Below are 22,495 nucleotides of genomic sequence, written 5' to 3' on the forward strand. Positions count from 1 at the left end.
TCTGATCTTTAGTAAATTGCCCCTAATCAGAAGTCTGCCCTTCTTCAATTTTGTCCCAAGTTCCTATCTGGCAACTTCTGAAGTTGCCATTAATGTTTTGGAGCTTTCCTCGCATATTGCAGATGAGGGGCAGAATACTCCTTTGCTAAACTATTTTTTTTTTAATTTCTTTTAATCCTTCTCCTACACGAGACAAATGTTTAAATATTGCCTGCATCAAGTAAATATTTTAAAACATATCCTCAGCTATGGGGAGCAGTGGGAGCTGCAATGGTTTGCAGTCCAGGAGCTTCACATCACTGGATCGTTCCTGGCATTGCAGGTGTCAGGTAAGCGAGCGTGTACTCACAGACAGTGTCCCCAGGTACACCACGCGTCCAGGTCCTTCCCAGCGCCTGTGATTCCTGACCTTCCACTTTCAGTTTGCTTCTAAGCACTTTTAAAGCGAGAGTGCTCTGTTGAAATCCTCAGTGTTTCGGCATTTGCTAAGCAGCACATTCTATTAGCGAACACTTTCACTGCAGGTTAACGTTCTCAGACACAGATCGTACAATGCACCGAGAAGTATTGGCTGGGGGAAAAAAAGCCTGTCATACATAGCAGGACTAGTGATAATGCACAGTGTATTACACTCCAGCAAAAATGACTAATATCAAAGCTAAACAGGAATGATTTGTATGGTTGATACAAGTAGAATAAAATATGTATTTTAACTAAATCAGTTTTTAGGAATACCAGGCACAGGTTAATCCTTTATAAATATGTTCAGAGAGTACATTAGACACCAGTCCGCCTACACAAAATGAATGCAGCACATACTCTGATGTATTACAGAGGCAGGATAAATGAGGGAACTCTTCTGTGTTTGATCTGGTTCTGCTCTGTAATTCAGAGATACTGGAGATGGGTGGTGAGTTTCTCATTGATCCCAAAAGAACCAATACTGTTGAAACCTGTGAAATGTAAGCTTTGTAGAGGATTGGAGGCTATGCACGAAGGACATTGTAGCTTTAGGGGCACATTCTCTTCTCAGGAATGTACGTAACCGGCATTCACAAGTCATACACATCCTGGGGAAACAAGACCCTGTAGCTTAACAATAGGAAAAACGCATACCTAGCTCCACAGGCAATTATATCACACTCATTGCTACATCTGCATCCAGTTATCAAAGGATAGATTTTCAGCAGATAATAAATGAACCTGGTAATGAATGTCTTGAGAATTTTGAAACAATGCTAAATTTGGCAAACATCAGCATTTAAAAATGCAGCGAAGTGCAGTTATAGCATCAATCCAAGTCTAAAACATTTTAGATAGAAAGCACAGGGCTAGCACATAGATGGGGGAGTAATCAATTCCAGGTTTTTCCCCCCCCATTCTTTACAGCTTTTTAAACCACTTACACCAGCCTTGCTTCTCTGAACTGTATTTTGCTTATGGTGGAGGTGTTAATGCACAGTTACTGCACAATGGGGTTGTGAATTTTAGTTAATGAAAGCTTTTAAAGGCACAATGAAATCTTGTGATGAAAGGCAACAAAGAAGTGCAAAGTATTATTATAGCCTTTTCTAAGTTTTACTGAGAGCATTCTTATACACGATGGACAGAGCGTAAATATGTATTATGGATGATAACCTCCCTGTAAAGGCTAAGTCCCACTCCCGAGTCTGCCAGAGGCAAGGGGTGGCAGTCTTACAAGGTTTAATAATGTCTCATGTTTTCATCCTTCTCCTGCCCCCAGGAGCTAGAAGAGGACCCCTGTATAAATTCTGAATCCTTAATGAATAGTATGGCCATTCTATTGCCATGCTATTCATTAGGCATGGATATTGCATGCACAATTAGACTACAAGTTCTGAACACCAAGGTGGTACGGTGTATACTTAAAGGCAATGGCAAATTGAGGAAGTATAGTAAATGTCACAGTAGTGTGGCATACGTCTATAGCAGGCATTTTTGTGATATCCCTAGGAGATGCAAGCAAAGGGTCAGAAGTCTGCTTGTTTTTTTCCTCAATAATTTTTGCTAAAATCCAAGTATTTGTTCCTGATAATGAAAAGGAACAGTTAAGACTGTCTCTATTTTACAAAAGCGAGGAAGGGATATCTGTACAACAGGACGTGGATGTATGCTACAGCAACCCATTTAGAAGAGATCTCGCACCAAAATAAATGTACAACAGCTTACCAGGCTGAGAGAGGATGGGAACTGCTGGTCCAAATGATGGTTTGATCTGTTACAATGGAAGCAAAATCTTCAGTTTGAAAAATACCATTCTGCTTCCTGGGTCTGCAAGAGCTAACATTGTTCTAAAGGCTGCATCCCTCTGATCAGCTGCCCTGTTATACTGATCATAGTCTAAGTGATCTGTAGCCTCCTTCTTTTTCTGGCTCTGTTCAAAGAAAAGATTGCAGCTTCATTTCAGTTATTTGCATGTTTTTCTTAACAGTTTACTCTCAGCAGCTTCTGATTTAACCTTATGTGTTCTGAATTTCAGGAAAAAAAAAGTTTAGATTGGCATCTAATATTTTCAAAGTAATAACAGGCGCCTCACACACACGTCATGTTCCAACCTTTTAGTAAATGTATTCTAACACTCTTAGCTTACCTGCTTTAAAAGGACTGGCATGTTGAACCAGCTGGCCTTTTTCTACTGCTACAGCTTTTCATGTTATATTCTGCTGCTCCAATTTCTGTATTTTCCCTGCAGTTTGCAAGACAAAATGCAGAAGTTTAAAGTCTCATAATGTTTATGTGACAAAATCTTACTGCTAAGTACAGTATTACTGACGGATTAAGTTTAATGCAATGGCATAATGTAATTTAATTATAGTAATAGCGCACAGCAACAGTGTTACTGCTTATGTCAGATTGTGAGACGTTCTCTTTTAAAAGCTTCATCGTTGTTACCTAGTTTTGGGGCTTAGTTCCACAGCATTACCCCCCCCCCCCCAAGTTAAATTATTTTCATAGGTGTGGAAGAAGAAACATTAGGCAAATTGCTTCCATTTTGCCACTATAAGATTACGTAAGAATTCACAATACCAACTAAAAACCCATTGTGCATTATGAGACAATAGTCAGCCAGCCTGGGGGAAAGCTTGTAGCCTTCTGGGCATAAGTCCTCAGACCTACATGCCACACTTTACAAAAGAAAAAAAAAGCCCCCCCCCCCCCCCCCCCCCCCAAAAAAAAAAAATTCCACCACATCTACCTTTTGTATTTACCTGAGTGTTTTTTATCACAGATTGATCTGGATTCCTATGCCACCAGTGAAAAACCACATTCATGTAAATTATTGTAGTGCATGGCTCTGTCTTTTTCACTGATTTTAGCCGTAGCTGTGGCTGACAGCAATTCCAAAAATCCAACCTACAATATCTTCTATTTCTAAAGTGTTTTCTATCTGAAGACCACAGAATTTTCTGTCAGTGTTAATTTTGCCTCACAACAGCTCCAGAAAGACAGAAAAATGCATCTTCAGCCAGCACAGCTGTATGCAAAGTGAACATCTGTCCATCGCCAAATTCAGTTTAGCTAATAATAAAAAAAAGAAAAAACAACTTTTTTTTTCCTCCTCCAGACAGGGCCAGACTGCAAGGGAAAGCCTGTAGAGGATTTCCATGCTTTAAAAAGGGAAACAGGGAGAGACTGAATTTCCTTAGGTCACTGAGAAAACATGTGGCAGTACTAGGAAAAGAACCCAGCACTTCAGCAGCCGAGATATCATCTTCACAGCCAAAATTGGTTGTTTTTTCCTCTGCAGCAATACTGCATTAGCTCTATCGTGGTGACATAACAGCACAGGCAGAGCAGCCTCTGTGTTTTTTGTGTGAATGCTGTTAGATAAGGTTAATTTCTGGTTGGCAGCGAGATGCTGGCTTTTTCTAATCACATCAAAGCAAAATCGCCCCTAGCCTTATTTTAATAACAAGATAGGTGAGGTGAACTAGCCAAAGTACTGAAGCTCTTCCAAGAATTTTTTAGACCCAGCTGTACATATTCTTCAGCATATACATTTATCAACGTGCAAGGCTAATGCCACGAGGTCTTGGGCTCAGTACTGCAATACTCGACTCTTTGGAGCCCTTAAAGCTTGAGGAACTTGTAGCTTCAGAAAAGTGAGCACCTCTGCACAGAAGTTGGCAGTAGGTTATATATGATCGACCTGAATTTCTGCTTCTTTAAGGGGAGGATGGAGATGACTAAAGGGCAGAGGGACATGTCTCTCTCCCCTTCGGCTTCACATGTACAAGCTTGTGAAAGAATCTTTGCCCCATTAGTCCCTTTTTTTGCAACATACCAGCATCCGGAAGAGACTAATTGTGCTAGACTTTCCACCCACTGCTCTTTAAGCCTCTATATATGTATATGTAAGAGCTATGAGAGATTAGAATTCATAACCTTTTTCTACTTGATTTTGGGTAGATGTTTGAACTCAGGACCAATCTTTTGCAGCAGAAATTTGCTAAAAGCCAGCCTATTCACAGCTTTACAACACTGAAGGCCCCATGTCAAATCCACGGCACCTTTTCAAGTTACAGAAACATAATTATATGCCAGTTCACTTGTGCATTAATTTTAGCATGCTGCAGAACTGCTTTCTCTAGCTATGCTCTCCTGTTGCAGCAACACCTTGTACTCAGCAGAAACCTGGATGCTTTACAGAAGTAGCACCATTTCTACACCTTTATGCCTTCATACTGTGGACCATTTGCTACCAAAAGCCTCTGCATTCCTTAAAGCTTTGTCTCAGAAGAAGAAAGAAATCTGGGTCAAACTCCCTACATCAAAGCAAACTGGTGGGGGATTTCAACCTTTGTCTTAGCTCCACATCTTGGGTGACTGTTCTGAAGATTTAAGGGCACTAAGAACACATCATCTTCTTTGCAGTGTTTTCCATGAAACTTTCTAACAACAAGAAAGCAAGAAATTATCCCTAGCCCAAGATCTACCTGAGTAAATTAGGTCACCTCAGCTGCTTTTGTAGACAGGACAATGCACATACAGCAAAGAAGTCTCTTCCCCCCATTGATGACATTGTTCCCTTGTCTATATGTGTTGGTTTCGAAATAAACCTAGAGTTCAGTGCCTGTTTAAAGTGAAACTCCTGATTGTGAGTCTCTGCTTTTTTTTTTTCTTTTTTCCTTCCTACCATTCAGGTGCAGTGAACAACTTCCGCGCTGCTGTGAGCATGACTCCTAGCCTCAAGATCTCACCCTCCCTAGTGTTGTCTGGATATCAGGTTTTTCAACCCCCAGTCCTTCCTCACAGGTAGGAAGCACATCACAACTCATTAGTAATTTACTGCTACAGTAATTTTTATAATTACTGCCAGGAGGCCTCATTAAATTTGATCTAATGAATAAATATTGTATTTTTCAACGTGATTACCAGAACAGCTTAAGCTGAGTGCCATAAACAATTATTTTCTTCAATACGCAGTATGTCAGTGAGTATTGATTTTTATTTTATAAAGAATTTACTGTATTCCTATCTATGTCTAGGGAGTAATAAATAGCCAACGCTCTGAAGTGTCAATTGCCATGGAGCAGAGCAGATGGCAAAACAAAAATGGGGGTATCTGTTGCAAAAAGTAAAATAATGCACATTAGCAAAGATAAGGGGTTTGTCTGGAGGTCAAGGAATAGCCAGTGTGTGTATGTCTCCTAGCCCTCAAGAAAGCAGCCTGATTTAGGCTACAGTCTTTCTGCTTTGTTTGCAAATCAGTGACACAAAAAGATTTAGGCTGTATTAATAGGATATAACAAAGCATTTTATCTCAGAGAAGTGACTTGTGAACAAATGGTGATGCCTTATGTTTCATTTGCTTTTAGATGCAATAATCAGAAGAAACGGGTTAAAGAAAAATATAAAAATATGCGATATGCTGAATGTGAACCTACACTACAAATGAAAGCTGCAAATTATCTTTACTTCCCAGCATCATTTATTCCTATTTCAGCAGTTGCAGATTTTAACACATAAACCTCTTAAAACTGCAACAAAAGGCACCCATTGGCAATATCTTAGGATATAAATCAGAGGAGCTAAGCATCAGGACAAAAACCTTGAAATATCGATCATCTAAATATGTTTTTGCACCTCCAGCTATATGGTACCATGTTATATAGCTCTGATTCTATAGCTCCTGCACTACTTCAATATTTTCTTTAAGTAAATTTATCTACATTAGCAAATAGCACTGCTGTACTGTGCAGTTTTGTTTTTTTTAAGTGAGTCTTTCACTTAAGGTAAGAGCAAAAGGTGTGTGGGCAAACCCAAAGTCACTGAGGGCAATTGGTATGACTGAAAGGATCTATTTTTTTCTTTTTAATAGACATTTTTGAATTAGCTGTATTTTCTCCCTTTGTTGCTTAGTTTACGGAAACCTGGGAAGTCTTGAGATTTTTAGCTCTTTTTCTTCCACTGTCTCTTCACTGTGGCTGAACTCTGATCTGGACTCCACCAAATTTCAATGGAAGGAGAACAGTGCAATTACTGATTTATAACTGTATGTCACCAAACAGCCTCACTATCACCAACACACCCCCCACACGCTACCTCTGAATAAACTGCAGGCAATTAACTCTGCACAGGACCTTATGACTAGATCCACCTTAGTTGCTGCTTTAGTCCAGAGTATCTGTATTTCATGACGCCTAACCTTTGCTCTCATGAAGTCCCATTGGTACCCAGGTTTCTGTTGCAACAGGTGTGGAGAAACCTCAGTCTCATCAACACTAGCTGATGAGTATCTGTGCTTCCAGGTAGGCTGCTGAACACAATGCAACTTCACCTGTCTCACCAGATGAGGTTGGTGGCACTTGCTCAATGAGCCTTGCACAAAGGGCAGCTACAAGACAGCTTCCCTTCCTTTGCATTTTTGGTATTCCATGTCTCAGAAACATGCTAAACACAGTATTGCAGAACTCAGTATGACTACAGGGAAAAGTAATAGTAAGGTGCCCCGTGCTACTGTGGTGAGACCACTCAAGCATCTTTCCTACTCTAACTGCTTGTATTTTCTGAGGGATAAGGTTGACATGGTTTAGATGGCTAGCAAACAACAGGAAAATAGTGCTCAGAAACTGAGACACAAAAAAATTTTAGGTGTTTTTAACTACAGGGAAGAGGTTGAGTTGTTTGTCATAGACATGTCTAAGAATCCTTTTTACAAAATCCACATACCTCCTTGCATACTGTATAGCAGGCCATGGCATATGGGAAACAAGGGTACTCCAGCAAGGCTGACAGCTTTCCATGGCAGGGAACCCTAAGAACTTGCAAGAATCAAGTCTCTTTATAGATCCCAGAATGTTAAAAGTATAACGTGATATGTATACAGGGAAAACCAGACGCTAAATTTCAGGCAGCCTTAGTTAGCAAGTTAGCTAAGCATGGTATCAGACAAACTGTCCATCTCATCAGCAGAATTTTTCCTCAGAACTGGGGAAAAAAAAATCACATGCTAGACATTGCATTTTAGACCTTTTGGAAAAAAGATATAAGAAAGAAAACAGCACCTGATAGCTTGCAATATTTTCAACTACTTTGTTTCAGCTATAATGCAAAATTTAGCCCATTAAAATTTACCTTGTACTTATTAAGACTAAGAAATAGACTTACTCTGCTTGCAAGGAGAAAGGCTGTCTACCATCCGTGCCTGTAAGGTAAGCAAGGAAAAAAAGAGCATTACTCCTTGCTATGGAAAATCTGCATGTCTTGATAAAAAGTAAGTTATGATCACATTAGGAACATTCAATTTTTTTAATTTTTTTATTTTATTTTTTTAACAGCCTTCAGATATGTGGATGAAGGGTGTTTTGGTCTAACAGCTGCAGAAAAGGTGACTTGTTTATAGTGATACCAGAAGGCTTTGACAGAACGCTGCATCTGTATGCTGTATTGGACATACAGCTACCATAGATACTGGTATTTACTTATTTACTGGAGCTACTTTCAAGAGGTCTGTAGCACAGTTGCTATTCTCTAGCCCCAGCAACTCTTTGAAAACTAGAAGTTGTTCTCCTAGAGAAAATTGGGATTATGTCAAAGCAGGTCAGTTCCTCACAACAAAACTCTGTGCTTGGTTTCCAATACCAAAAATGTAACATCGAAACTTTATCATAAGAATTAAATGAAAACAGAAATAAAGGGGGAAGAAAAAGCCTTTAGAGTGTTAACTCTCCACGGCAGGAGGAAGCCAGCATGGGCATTGAGCTCAGCACACTCATCCCCTTCTCCCTGCTGAAAGGGACACAAAAAGAACTCTGGCTAAGCATTTATTTTTCTGCTAATGTGAAAGTTTTCTTTTAAAGAGGAAGCAGATTGAACAGAGCACGAGAAAAGAATTTGACTCTGGCTTATTTCCAAAGGGCTTTTTTTTCCCTGATGATTCACTGTTATCACTTGTATTCGCATTATAACCAGGCTCAAAAAGAAATACCCAAAACCCAAACCAACCCCACCCCCTACACCTAACAACAAAAAACCCACACCACAAAAGCACTAAGAAATAGGATCTTTCCTACTGCTAAATTCTGCTAATAAGCTATATAAAAAGAGAATCGTGCAAGAGTGCTTAAGTTCATTCACATTTGAGTAGTAACATAACCAGGCTTCTAGATCTGGAACTTCAGAGCACATCTAAAGATAGTGGATCTTCATGTTACCAAACCAAATGGTTGACGCTGATTGGACTTGTTTTACCTCAGCTATACAATGTAATAGAAAATGTCTACATAACTCTGAATTCTAAAATTGTTAATTTCCAATATAGTCTTACAGTTGTTTTGTTTTCAAACAGGTGCTTGCTTGGATATTCAGGAAGGATATATGAATTTTGATATTGGTAGGAGCCTTCTCATCCCCAGCCCTCGTGGCAGTCAGTTGTGCGTGCCCAGTTTATATAACAATTTGCAAACATACCACTTTCATGTGGGCATTCAAATTAAAAGGAAGTAAAACAAGGCCAACAGAAGTGGTGCTGGTAGGATTGCTTTGTTACTGTGTATGTGATTACAACAGTATGAGGATGCTTACCATAGGCTTCTGTTACTTAAACCTCTTCACACAGCCTAGGACACAATTTCGCTCTCCCTGCCTGCAATGATATTAACATACAGATAAGGATATAAAGCTAACTTGAGCCCAAACACAAAGCTATAATTTTAGCAACATTTTGTTTCCATTTTCAGGAGCAGGTAAGTTGTACCTGCAGACATACTCCAGGGGAAAGATTGTATGAGTAGGGCTCAACACAGCAGGATCTACAGTTCAACTGATTTAAGCTTTTCTACTTTAAGCAATCAGCACTGAGAAATACTGCTGAAGTACTACTAATAAAAGGCAGACTGACTCAATACCTTTCCACTCCATCCTGACCATACCACGTCTTCTGGTTGTGCAGGTTTTTGTTTGTTTGTTTGTTTGTTTTTAAATGCAACAGAACTGTTTGTCACCCTTGCAACTAGAGCAGGTTCAATTCCAGTCAGAAGGAAGCCTGTACTGGTGGTAGCAAGCAGATCTTTAACATGCCTGTAGTTCTGTCCTCTAGGCATTTTCATACAAATTCAGCATCCACAGCTTCTTAAAAATACCAGTCACCATAGGGTTCCTGTCCTGCCCTCCCCCTTCTACTTTCAAGACCCTTACCACTAGCACTGACCATTACACCTTTGTGTTCACAGCTTGCACCCACCTTTCACTCCCCTTCACCCAAAGGGTGAGTGGCTGTTTTTCTTTCTTTGAGGCATCCACCTAGGGGTCCCGGGCTTATTTGGTAGAAGGGTGAGAACTAAGCACGATGTGATGATGCCCTCACATAACACTTGGAGCTGACGCACTCATGTATTTCTCTGACACTGCACGGCACTACATGGTGCTGGAGTTCAGGACCCCACAGACTAGTCAGCCTACACTTGACAGAGGAAGCCATATCCCTCTACTCACTTTGTTCTAGCTGCATGGCCAAGAATATTAGAGAACAGCAGGTGGTGTTTCCAAAACCTCTATACTAGCTTATGCCATTAGCCATGCAAGAGCTGCACTCGCAGAACGCCGTAAGAGAACAGGCTGGTTTATGCCAGCAGAGGTCAGTGGGTGACTCTCTTGCCAAATGCATCAGATGTGGAGAACTACGCCTTCACATTGCCTCTTACAGGTGAGGTTTCAAAGCTAGCTGTACTCCCTTAACCTACAGCACAAAGCTCTTCTCCAACTAGATGCAATTGCTTTGCCCTTTTTGATCCCTTTAACCTACCTGAGCAAATGCTGCTATGTATGCTTTGTATTATCACATCCTTCCTTTTCTTTATATAAAAGATTTTTTAAACACACAAATAAAAGGTATCTTAGCCCATGAAGCTGGGAAGGCAGAGGGAGTTGTTTCCAAAGCTGATGTGTATTTTTTAAATTTGCATTGCACCTCCCTACATTAATGTAGCTGTTGTTAAGCAGCAGAACATGCTGTTCTGGAATGTGCAGCGCGTGTTACTTTAGCAGTCTGTGAAGTAATTCTTTAATGCTATTTTTGTAGCTTACACACAAGGAAAAATACATTTTGCTTCACAGGTTAAGAGACAAAAATCCTTATTTCAAGGGAATACACTTGAGGAGACCTAACACTTCAACATATGGTTAAATTAAAAAGAAAGTGAGACGGGGAAGAACCAAAAATATATATTAATATATATTACTTTAAGAGAATCTTCTGCTATTAAGGAGAAAATTGTCCAGTTCCATCTCTAGATACTGTATCAATGTGAAAAAATAGTTGACTCATAAGCAGGCTTTAGGTTATATTTACATATTTAACATTAAAAAGGAGTTATTGGTCACCCTTCCAGTACTATTACTTCGCAGTGTTTCATAGGCACAAATGCCCTTTCCATCCACCCCTAAGAATGCACAAGGAACAAAGGTCCAAGAAATTTAAGAGTGCAATTTGCCTACTAATCCTTTCTAGCAATTATAAATGATTATAACAGGTTTTAGAAAAAAGTTGGAAGTTTTATCAGACCTAGATGCAAGATCGCCTGCCCTAGAGCTGAAAGTAGTGAGGGAATCAACTCATGCAGCCTTTTTCAATAATAAATTAAGTCATTCTACCTCACGCATGAGCTTCATTCTTCTGTTCTTCCTTTTCCAGTGATTTTGCTTCCATGCATCTTTGTTTTCAAAACTACCCAATAGTTAGACTTTTCTCCACATGAAGTATCTTAAATTGCCACCGACTTGCTGCAGATATAAAGCATGAGTCCTTTGTCAGGTTAACATCAACAATACTTAAGCAGCTGTGGTGCAGAGGCTTGGGGGGAAGAGTTGGATTGAGACACCTCAGCATCATGTAAACCTTAAAACTAACACACTACATAAATACAAATTTTCTCTCATGTCACCAGTGGCGATGAAAGGTAAACATCTGTACAAAGCTTTTGGTGATAGTAATGAAATGAGGATTTTACCATTAGAGAGTATTCATGGGCAGCTCGGACACTCTGCTCGATCACTTTCCTGTTTCCACCATCTCAGTACAATTTTCGTGGAATCTTCTGCCATAGTCTCATTTAACTGCTCTCTTAGACGAAGCTACAGTGACTCCAGCAAGAAGTATGAGAAACGGTCTTGTGCACTACCAGCCTGCAAACAAGCTCCCTGGTTAATTCTCTGCTTTAACACACAGCTCTAAACTTAATGGGGGGGAGCAGCAGGCATCTGACTTCTACTTGTGTCAAACTATATTGTCCTCTCCATCTCATGATGAATGTAGATATCTAGCTTGAAGAAAAAACGCTGAAGGTTCTGAACATCTGCATCTTGCCTGAACTCAGTAACTGTATTTCCATCACCCCAAGTTAGTCATTAACTATCAGACAATTCAATTCAAACAGCACGACTACCAAAGCTAGCCCAGTTCAGGTACACAGGACTTGGGAGAGAAAGATGTAGTCACGCTGCTCCTCCATGTATGAAGAGAGTAACTGCCTCCTGTACTTCTCAACTGTACATGCAATAGTTTATCTGAAAAGTGGTAAAAACTAAGTGCAGCTGTAACGGGCTTTTTAAGAACAATTAAGAGGCAAGAAATTCTAACCCAGAAATTTTTTATTTTCAAAATAAAAACCTTCATACAGCTTTGCAGATGAAAAAAATCTTAATACAGCAGTCTCCAGGATACAAAGCAAGGGTTTGCTTTTAGCACAGTCCTTTCAAGCTCTAGCAATCAGAAAGGAAGCCCAGCAATTAGAAAAATCACTCTTTATCTGTCAGAACATGTACTTCTAGAGTTCCTTCTTCATGAAATGTACCTAGAGGGTAGATCACACTCCACCTTAGATTGCACACCTATTCACGCTACAAAAACAGAGGACAGGAGATTTTCAATAGCACAGATGATTTATGAAACAGATCTTCAAGTCTGAGACATAAGTATCTTGTGTCCAAATTCTTCTCTCTTCCCCCTCCCACACACATTGATCTAGTTCCCAGAAAGGTATAAATCATGGGTCATTATATACACACACAGTACAAACACTGTGCAAGCAGAGGGGTCAAAAGCCATGTTTAGTTCTAGTGCTCAATAAATCCAAGCTGATTCTCCCTACTATTCAACTGTACATTACGTATAACATTGCATTCTAAACCTTATACAAAGCTTATACAGTAGTTTCCATTACCAAACTAAGCGCAATTATACACTGTGGTTCTCCAGATACTATTTTTGTGGCACCTTATGCACTCACTGCTGTAGAATAGAAGACGCTGTCCACGCAACACCAGATACTCTTCAGCTCAGTTTTTGCTGTACTTGTGCTTCATTAACATCACGCAAAATACCCTTCTGCGATCACAGGGAGCCAGATACAAAAAGAAGTATGGATGGACTGTTAAGGAGACCACAGCACTAATCACATTTATAAGTGCTCACAAACTGTATGCAACCTTTACATCTCCCTTCTTATTCATTTTTAAAAGCCTTTTGATCAATTGTTCTTCTTTATCTGTTACCACAGCCAGGGTATGTCTTTTGAGAACATTATCTATTTATGTTTGTGAAGCTCTATGCAAGTGAAAGAGTCATTCACTTTAAGCTGGACTGTAGCTTAGGAAGTCCTTACTTTTTCATTTTGTTCATAGGTAAAAGAAAACTAAGGCTTCTGATTCCAATGACTGTTTGTCATTGCCCCTTTTCCTGACAGTTCAACAAGTTGCCACCTTTAATATGCTTGTAGTTGGTCAACAGCCAAACAAACCACTACTCCTCTACTTAGCCAAGCATCCTCCTTTGCCAGGACCTGGGCTGATTCTGCACAGAAGCAAGTCTGCAGTTGGCAGCAAGAGCAGGGAAAAGAGAATCCAAAAAAACAACAGTAATTTAAGTGGTCACTGTGATGCATACCAGCACTTTCAGATTACTGTCATCACTAGACAACTCTAGTGCAGTGCTACGGAAGCTTTCAGCAATGGCCTCCTCTCATCTGAGAAAACACAGAACAAAAGTGCCTACCCCCAGTTGCTTCTGCTACAATTAAGTCACTCACTAAAGAATCTCCTTCAAAATGGCCAATGTGCACTTTAAGTACTCTATAAAACCAAATGTTAATGCTTGGAGACTGCTCGACCGCAACCTTTAGGGCTTCCTTTTTGAACTTAAGAATGAGTTGCTGTTTTAGAGAATTGTTAGCTTCCATTTGATCATTTATGTTCAGTAAGAGTCTATTGCAGCAGAAGTTGACCAGGAGTTAAGCACACACCTTTCCCTGCTTGGTTCTGTGGGGAACAATGCCCTGAAATGTTCAGAACATCTCTATCTTTTTGTGATCAACTTCAAAGCATAAATAAACCTGCAGCACAGATTACTGCATGAATAGAACTCCAATGGCTTAAAGTCCCATCTTCTTTCAGAAAAAAAAATGTTGTTGGCATGAAAGCAAGAACTGATGCTATCTGGCTTTCTGTTTTGCAAAAGTTGTTTAAAAAGAAAACAATGGCCTATGGGCAAAGCCCCTCATTAAACAGTTTCTCCAAGTGTGATTTGCACTGAGATACACTATTTTTGCCCCAAAGGGGAGGGAACAAAGGCACTGGCTTTGTAATCTCATTTGATTAAGTGATTCACTGTAGGCAATAATATGGCACTGGTGAAAGAGTACGTAATTTAAAGGCAATCAGAGCTTCAGTCTTCCATTCCAAGTTCTTGTTTCAGACTGAAAGACAAGTAGAAACTTGTGTTAGTTTATAGCAAACCACTGCTTGGAAAGCCTCTAGACACATTAGTGGAGGTCATGACAATAAACACAGGTCATGTTAAAAGCAAAAAGACAGAGTGAATATACCACTTGTTTAGGTTAAGAACAAACATGTCAGAAAAGTGTTGTTGGAAAAATCCTCGATTCCAAAGACAATGTGGACTAGTCTTGTGACATCTACCTGACAAACAGATGTGAACGGAAAGTTCTCCCCCAGCTTTCAGCTACTTATCCCACTTAGAGTAGAGCCACGCCACTGACACAATAGCATGCTTACCTTTTCAAGTAGGCATGGACGTTGTCGTAGCCATGGTACTTGGCCAGATAGACCAGCACACCTGTAGCACATCGGCCATCTCTCTGTCTGCAGAAGCTACAGTTGCAGATTCCACGACAGGGTGGACACCTCCAGGTCTAGACGAAAGAGAGACATCCTTTTTAACTGAGCTGGAATGCCAGACATGATTCACAACTGTGACTTAAAACATGATACTGCTCCCACTTAGTTTTACAGAGACCATCAGTGCTGCAGAAGTCACCAGTACAGAAGAGTCCAAACTCTTCAGTCTCTAAGGTATTAAACTCTCCTTTGCCTTCTTTGCACATAACCACAGGCAGCATTCTGCTCTGCTCAACTCCTGCACCAATTCCATAGCCCACAGTAGCAATGGAATTTGTCCACAATACAATTCTCTGTACTACATTAAGCACTAATGCAAGGTAAAATAGAGAACACTATTCTGATGCTCAAATATAAGAATATTTTGTCAGCTTCTCTGCTCTCATAGTTTGTTCCTGTAAATAGAACCACGTAACTAGTAACTATTTCTGTCATTCAGTTTGAATCAAATTAAGAACACATTATGTATGACAGCACCGCAAGCAACTCTTTAGCTCTGAGTATAACAAATGTACTTCTCTGCTCAAGTTAAGCACAATAAGGCCAACGTTAAGAACTGTCTTACCGGATCCAGCAACGCTGTTCTGACGTCTTCCCCGTACCTATTGCGGAGGCACGGCCCACAGAACTGGCCCCGTACCCCTATGCAATCAGGGTTACGGCAATTTGTCTTGGTATCTATGGTTTTTTGGCGACACTGATGACAGGTGGATCCCTACAATATGGGGAAAGCAATTCAGGAAACAAAACTTTAAAAATAACTCCTTGGTTAGGGAAAGAGAGCATTTAATAAGCAGTCTTTGGCAGTTAGCAGTGCTTATCCTGGAACAGAAAGCCACCTCACAAGTTTGAATAGAGACTATTTTAACATCACATCTTAGGTGCCTGTTAACAAACACTTTCACAGGCTGGTATTGCCTATGTATTATGGTTGTTCCACGGTTAAAGCAAGCCAACTGGCTTGGTAAAGGCTATTCTATAAATTCAGGGAAAGACAGAAGATGACGTTTTAAGACCTCAGGCATATTTCTCCCCAAAATCACATCCCTCCTATCAGTGAGGAGGGGAGTCTGCTCTATTTGATGCTAAACCACAAGCAGGGAATAACAGGCAAACGATTTCGCAGAAGTATGCATTTCACAAAGTCGGAATATACTTACCATGGCCCTGTTATACACTTTCTCTCTTGCAGATCCACAAATGTTATTCAGCTCCTCCTCTGTTATCTCCTCAACCGGGCGCACAATGTGTGGAAGAGCCATGGCACCACGGTGACCCCTCCTGGGAGTCTGGGCATCATGCTGAATAATGAAGACACAAAATAGTCAGGATTAGATTCAGCTAACATTCTACACAAAAAAGAAGGGAATCTTCAAACCAGTGCTAAAGTTTCAAATAATCTTTCTATATAAAAATGAGAGAGAGAGAGAGAGAGAGAGAGAGAGATTTGCAAAGACATTCAATATGTACGCTGCTTTAGCATCTGAAGGGTGACAGATCAAGTGAAATGCCACTGGAGCACACTTAATTTCTGCTGGAGTACAGAGGAAGCAATTCATCCAGGATAAGGTGCTCTGAATGAATTTCTATTTTCTTGAAGGGATAGAAAACCACCTTCAATAGCAACCTGCAGCTGGAGAACTAGAACCTCAACTTACCTCCATGTATTCATCAGACATTGTCCTTCTTCTCACTAGGAAGTACCGGTCATCATCTTCCTCTTCTGGTAAAGGAGTAGGAGGACCTTCAGTCAGAGACCTGGACCTTGTGTGAGGCCGAGAACTTCGATCTGGGTTCCTCCTCAACGCACTTCTAGGTAATGAACGTCTTGGAAGTCGCTTTGGCCCCTGGTAAAATTTAAAAGCCCCTAATTAAGCAACAGCTCCTGTCACCACTATGCATTCGGCCTCCAAAAGACATGCCTGCTTTCTTTCTTTCCCAAAAAAAGAATTCTTCCCCCAACCATCAGAAAACACAAGGTAAAAAACATCCTAGGCAAATTCATCTTGAATGTACTGCCAGCTGCGGAGAACAAGCCAAAAGCAGCTTTTTGTGTCCATGCAGATAGATACACAGTAATTCCCACACACAGCAGCAGAACCCATATCCATGAGAAGTTTCCACTTTTATCATTACTCCCATCCTCACACAACTCACAGATAAATTAGCAATGAAATCCATTTCATTGCTGATTCACAACCCTATTACTTTAAGGACAAAACATTTTTTTTCCAATGCTTCAAAGTCACAGAATATTCAGACTTGAGCTTCAAGGCTTTGGCCGCCCCCCTTATCTCCAGCCTTTCTATAAATAGGCATTTATATAACATCTCATTTGGTTTTATTGGCCAGTGGAGTCACCTAGGCCTCTATAAAACTGAATGGATTAATTCATACAGTGCCAAATCGACAGAGAATTGCACAACGAGTATTGTTTACTAAAGCAGACGTGCAATTCTGATCTGGACTTTGATGTCCAGGGTTTATTAAGCCTTTTAATGAAGAGTCCTTTTTTGTAATTCAAGAATTTGAGACCCAGAAACCTGAAAGCAAATACACTAAGTTAATACTTACTTGACTGGCAGTTGGCAATGACCTTCTCCCACCAAAGATACCAGAAACACTTTGCAACTCCGCCATTAGTTTTGCAAGCTAACAATAGAAGGAAAAAAGAAAAGGAAACAGAGCCTTAAAAGGTAGTTTATGTGCTACTACAGACTGTTAGATTAGGGCAATTGGCTCGAAGTACAATTACTTGCAGGAAGCATAGCCATTCAACTTTTTTACTTTTACGTCTCATTTTTATGTTCTAGAGACTGCAGGTAATTTGAAAACACTTGAACTTAATAGGCTGCAAGCCTAAACAGGAATAGGCCTTCAATATTAGGATTTTTACTAAAGGACTTAGCCTATGGATTATCATGTGCCAGCAAACATAAAGTATCAGATTTAAATAATAGGAATACAAATTCCTCTAATAGGAATTATGTGAATACATTATGAGTTAATTTGAATAACCAAAGAGGTCCCCAAGAATCAAGGCAGGGGGTGAATGAGAGAAATGGGGGGAGACACTGAGTACTTGCCATTGCTTTGTTTTCCTTGATGTTTAAAGCTCTTTTTTCTAAAAACACAGAGCCCTTTTCTTCAGAATCAGAGTCTGAATCTGGAGCAGGCATCAGCTTTTCAGGAAGACTTTCCATCTCAGCCTTCCTCCTTTCCGATCTTCGAGGTGGAAACCTCATAGCTACTTTTAGAGGAGCAGAGTGTTTCCGCGCTCCTTGAGCTACCTCACTTTCAGCACTTCCATCATTCTCCTCTGAATCTGGTTCCAGTTTCTGTTAACAAATCAGAATAGAAGCATACAAATCCAAGTGAGCTGGTCTGCAATTACATAGTTTGACCATTTTTTGTTTAGGGGCGGTAAAAGAGGAAATCTGGCTGAAATACACACTTTTGTTTTTAAGCTTTTGGTCCTATGCTCTAGTGTATTTTAATTTTTAAAAAGGCAAAAAACTGTCAAGGAGAGCCACGCTGTACTACATCAGAAAAAAAGCCTTGTTTCACTTGCAGCAATTTTAAGCTGTCACTTGCAGGCCTAGCAGTGAAAATAATTTATGTGCGAGTTTGAGAAAGAATAGCATTTTAAGGGCTCAATTTCTCAACATACAGTATTTGGTTGTAAAAAAAAAAAATAACAACCAAAAACATTACTCAGCTCTCATCACAGGTCAAAACCGAGTCTGTAAACTGTGAAGGATATCTATCACTGATACTGTGAGATTGCTAGCAAGTGAAAACTTCCTCCTAACACTAGTCAATTAAATAATGATGAATAAAACTCCAGCAATTTCTTATCTTTGAGTTCTGATACCTTGATAAGAACTTCTACAAGAATCAAGGGTCCGATGAAGACAAGAAATAGTTTCTTTAGTTAACAGCCCACTTTCCGATAGGCTTTTAGTTTTAGACTCGGTAAGAGAGTCATATTTTGGTCCTAGACATAAACATCCTGCTTCAGTGTGAAGGTCTTCATTGGTCTCAAATGTCAATTCTTATTTACATGGGGTTTTATTATACCACATATTTGGTCCCGGTTCTTCATTTAAGTGTAGCTATTGATTCCTTTTTCACACATATTTATTCTAGTGTTGTCTCCTACTTGTTCTCCTTACTGCTGTGCATTAACTCAAGTACACATCTCCTTTCAGTCAGATGCTAACCTAGTTTATTCCTCAGTAGGTTCTAAAGTTACAACAGAAACTTATTTTATGCCAAACATGGTAACACTTACAAACCTGATCTTGTACTGAAGTCAGGATGTCACCACCTATGACTATTTCTACAGTGCTCTCAAGCAGTACAGCATTTCCTGTTACACTGTAAGAGTGCAGGTCTGAATGCATGCCAGTGTACACAGAGATTTTTCTCAGGTTTGCTGGAGTCAGTGAGCTAGCATAACATTTTGCATTGAAGAACAAAAAGAAAATGCAACTATGGCTACTGAGACTGACGGTATATTACATTAAATGAAACTATGGTTCTTTCTGACAATAATTGAAGTTGCCATTATTTTTCGATTAAGAATGTGTAAGGATTCAAATTTAAAATTGCCAACCAAAATCAACTGTCTTACCAACGCATCTTCAATCTCATTTTCTGAAAAGCCGCAGAAGGATTCATCATCAGAGGCTTCATAAAAGATTTTTGCCAGTTCTTCTGTAATATCCGACCTAAACTTGCATTTCTATGGAGAATAAAGTATCCTTTAACTTTAGTTGTACATAAAATAATTCACGCTTACAAGTGCAATACAAGCAAACAGCTTTCTCAATAAAAAAAAAATAGTTAAGGGATTTATAAGTGGTTTCAAAACTGCAGTTGCAAATTATCAGGCATGTTAGGTTAGGTGACATTTCAAAGGCTAGAATAAATAGCTAATCTACTTCCAACAATTACCACCTAGAAGCACTAGCGAACAGTGAAATGAAATTACAGCACATAGCACAGATTTAGAACTACCATACAAAACTGTAAACAGAGCAAACAGCTTTAATCATGCACAAAACATGCGGGTCTTTACCAGCACTGCACACTCAGTTTTATTTGTTCTTGTACCGTACTTACTGTATTTGCAAAATTATCAGAACCAAAACTGTCACAACTGTCATCAGAGGATGAGGACGTTTCCATGGGGATCAGCTTTGTATTTCGGAACGCCGTGAAGTTTCTCCTTCCCCAGCATCCTCGGCGCTGTAAAGAACAGTGACAACACCATTAATGGGGCAGCCAGCTGTAAGCTTTTAGACACGTCGTTAAACTGAAGCTTAGGAGTCTTAAACATTTAAGAATTCTTAATCCGCTTGGACACGATACAAAACATCTCACACCAGCATAATCATCGTCATCATCATCACAAGAAGTATTCCCAAAGCTAGACATGGGAATAGGTTCTGCTCTCACACATTTCTGATCATTATTATGGATGAGTTTTGTTTGGTATCCAAAAATATTTTTTATGACTGCAATGAGGTAGAAACGCACACAAAAATCATATTGTTCTCCACTTGTTACGCGCATGTTGCCAGCATGGTCTAAGCACACTCATTACAGACAACGATGGAGAGATGTACAAGTACACAAGCAGCCTCTCTAGAAAGCTGCTCTAATCTATTACACCGAAGGTAAGGCACACACCAAGCACGCTATAGCTGTTAAGGAATTAGCTAAGACCCCTTAATTAAGGGCTTAACACTACTCTTGCGGACAGCTTCGTCAATTTCCACCAGCAGGACGGAACACCCCGTCTGTCGGGCTTCAGCCACTTCCCGGGGCCCCCTACACCCCGCCCGGGTACCCAAACCCCCACCAGCCGTCCCGAGGCCCAGCCCGCACGTTACCACCGCAGGAACCAGCCCCCCGAAGCCCCCCGAAGCCCCCCGCCCCGCTCCCGGTGCCGTCCCCCCATGCCGGGGAGCGGCGGGACACCCCCCGCGGGACGCCCCCCGCGGCCCCCCCCCAGGCCCGTGCCCCACCCGCGGCGCCCCGGCCGCCCCCGTCCCGTCCCGTCCCGTCCCGTCCCGTCCCGTCGCGGCGCCCACCTGCGGGCGCGGCGGAGCCATGTTGGCGGCGGGGCGCGTGGCGGGAACTCAACGTTCGCGCCAAAGCGGCGGGGACGGGGAGGGCGGGGCCTGCCGGCGCCTTTCCCGCCTCGGCGCCCGCGTCCTGGCAGATGCAGCCCGCACCGCCGCGGCACCGCGCGCCCCGCGCCCGACCCCGCAACCCTACGGGGGGGGGGGAGGAACCACCGCCTTTCTAAGGTGTTCTCCCCGAGGGGTCGGTGCGGGGATCCCCCCCCCTTTTTGTTGTTTCCCCTGGAGGTGTGGGGTTTGTGGAGCTGCAAGGACCTGGCCGTGTGGCGCGAAAATCTCCCGGGCTGGGGGCGGCGTGTGCCAGAGGGGAGGCGCCGGGCAGCCCGCGGGGTGCCCGCGCCTCTTTTTTTCTTCTTTTTTTTTCCATTTACATGACAAACCAGTACTTTTTGTCCACCATTGTATGAAAAAAATAATAATAATTAATTAAAAAACCCATAATAATAATAAAACACCATAATAAAATGATGATGATAAAATAATAATAATAGTAATAGTAATAAACTACCATACAACTGCCAGTTTTCAAGGGCCAGGCTTGTTCTCACCACATGTCCCCCACATCCCCACCCAAGCAAGGATGGGGCCCACGTCCCCGCAGCCCCCAGGTCCTCTGCATACCCCTCGTGCCCCGTGGGCCCCTCCAGCTGCAGCCTCTGCCCAGCAGGCAAACACCAAACACGCGTGCAGGCCGTGCAGAATCCCACTCAGCGGCACACAGGCTTTCCTGCATTGCTGTTGTAGCTGCTGGGTTATTTGCTGGTTCACCAGTGCCATGCAGCGTTCGGAGCAACGTGATGGTGACAGCAGTGCGATAGGATTTTAGGGGAAAAAAAGTTGGCTGTGTTACTCTGCGAACAAGATGTTACTTTAAGGTAGGCTGGAGGAAAATAAATCTCCAGTCACTGTAAACCATTTTATGTGACATGTGCAGTATCACATTAAATCCAATACAGCCGCTACGCACAGCACAACAAGGCCTGCACAGCCGGTACTTGGCAGCAATAGGAACGGGAGAGGCCCGAAGAAGCTGTTTGGGATTTCTGTCTCTGCTGTTTGCCATAATCCTCCCTTTATCCTTGTCTGGAGCGGGGCTGCCGCTCTCAGTGTTTCCAGGAGCCCTCCTGGCAGCAGGCGAATCCCCTGTCAGTGGGCACAAGGGAAGGAGGCCCCGCACGTGTGGCCCGCACGCAGACCTATGCCCGTGTAAAGCAAACCACGTGTCGGCCCCCAGGCCTGAGCCTGTCATTAGGATGCAACACCTTGGAGCGCACGAGCCCTCAACGAGGTTTTATATTTTCTGTGGGCGTGCTGCAAGCTGCCATGTGAAAGCGTCTCCATTTTCAGTAAGCCCCTAATTACACACTTACCTGCACGGCACACAAAAGGCTGTGAGGGACAGCCGGTGAGAACCAGACACCAGCCCGCACACGATCCCACACAGGGTGCTCCCGGAGCTTTGCCTCCCAGGTGGTGTCCTGCCAAGACCCCTCGGGAGCAGAGGGGTGCCTCCCAAGCCTGGAGTTACTTCTTCAAGGAAAAAAAAAAAATATTACAAATACTAGACTATGTACACAGAAAAAGAGATCCCGTTTCTCAATGTTGGCAGCTCTTATCAACATTTTGTGTCAGGGTTTTACTAGAAAATAACCAACCTTTGCAGCTTTTAAGAGCATCGTATAAAATGT

General features: G+C 41.6%; 1 protein-coding gene and 1 long non-coding RNA gene across 2 annotated transcripts; both read right to left on the reverse strand.

Annotated features, from left to right (window-relative positions):
* Nucleotides 1–220: 220 nt before the first annotated feature.
* LOC106030006 (uncharacterized) lies at nt 221–9,894 on the reverse strand. Its single transcript, XR_001203476.3, has 5 exons — nt 9,049–9,894; nt 7,633–7,669; nt 2,612–2,707; nt 2,191–2,395; nt 221–571 (listed from the first exon to the last, which is right to left on the reverse strand). It is a non-coding gene; the product is annotated as an uncharacterized lncRNA (long non-coding RNA).
* Nucleotides 9,895–12,093: 2,199 nt separating this feature from the next.
* On the reverse strand, nt 12,094–20,912 carry CDCA7 (cell division cycle associated 7). The gene is made up of 10 exons (XM_066999268.1): nt 20,757–20,912; nt 19,783–19,908; nt 19,292–19,402; nt 17,742–17,993; nt 17,230–17,307; nt 16,314–16,502; nt 15,816–15,956; nt 15,221–15,370; nt 14,533–14,669; nt 12,094–14,213 (listed from the first exon to the last, which is right to left on the reverse strand). Exons 1-10 carry the CDS (start codon nt 20,775–20,777, stop codon nt 14,183–14,185), a joined length of 1,236 nt encoding a protein of 411 aa, XP_066855369.1. The 5' UTR covers nt 20,778–20,912; the 3' UTR covers nt 12,094–14,182.
* Nucleotides 20,913–22,495: the final 1,583 nt, after the last annotated feature.

The sequence above is a fragment of the Anser cygnoides genome, chromosome 6, assembly GCF_040182565.1.
Source record: "Anser cygnoides isolate HZ-2024a breed goose chromosome 6, Taihu_goose_T2T_genome, whole genome shotgun sequence".
Taxonomy (NCBI): domain Eukaryota; kingdom Metazoa; phylum Chordata; class Aves; order Anseriformes; family Anatidae; genus Anser; species Anser cygnoides.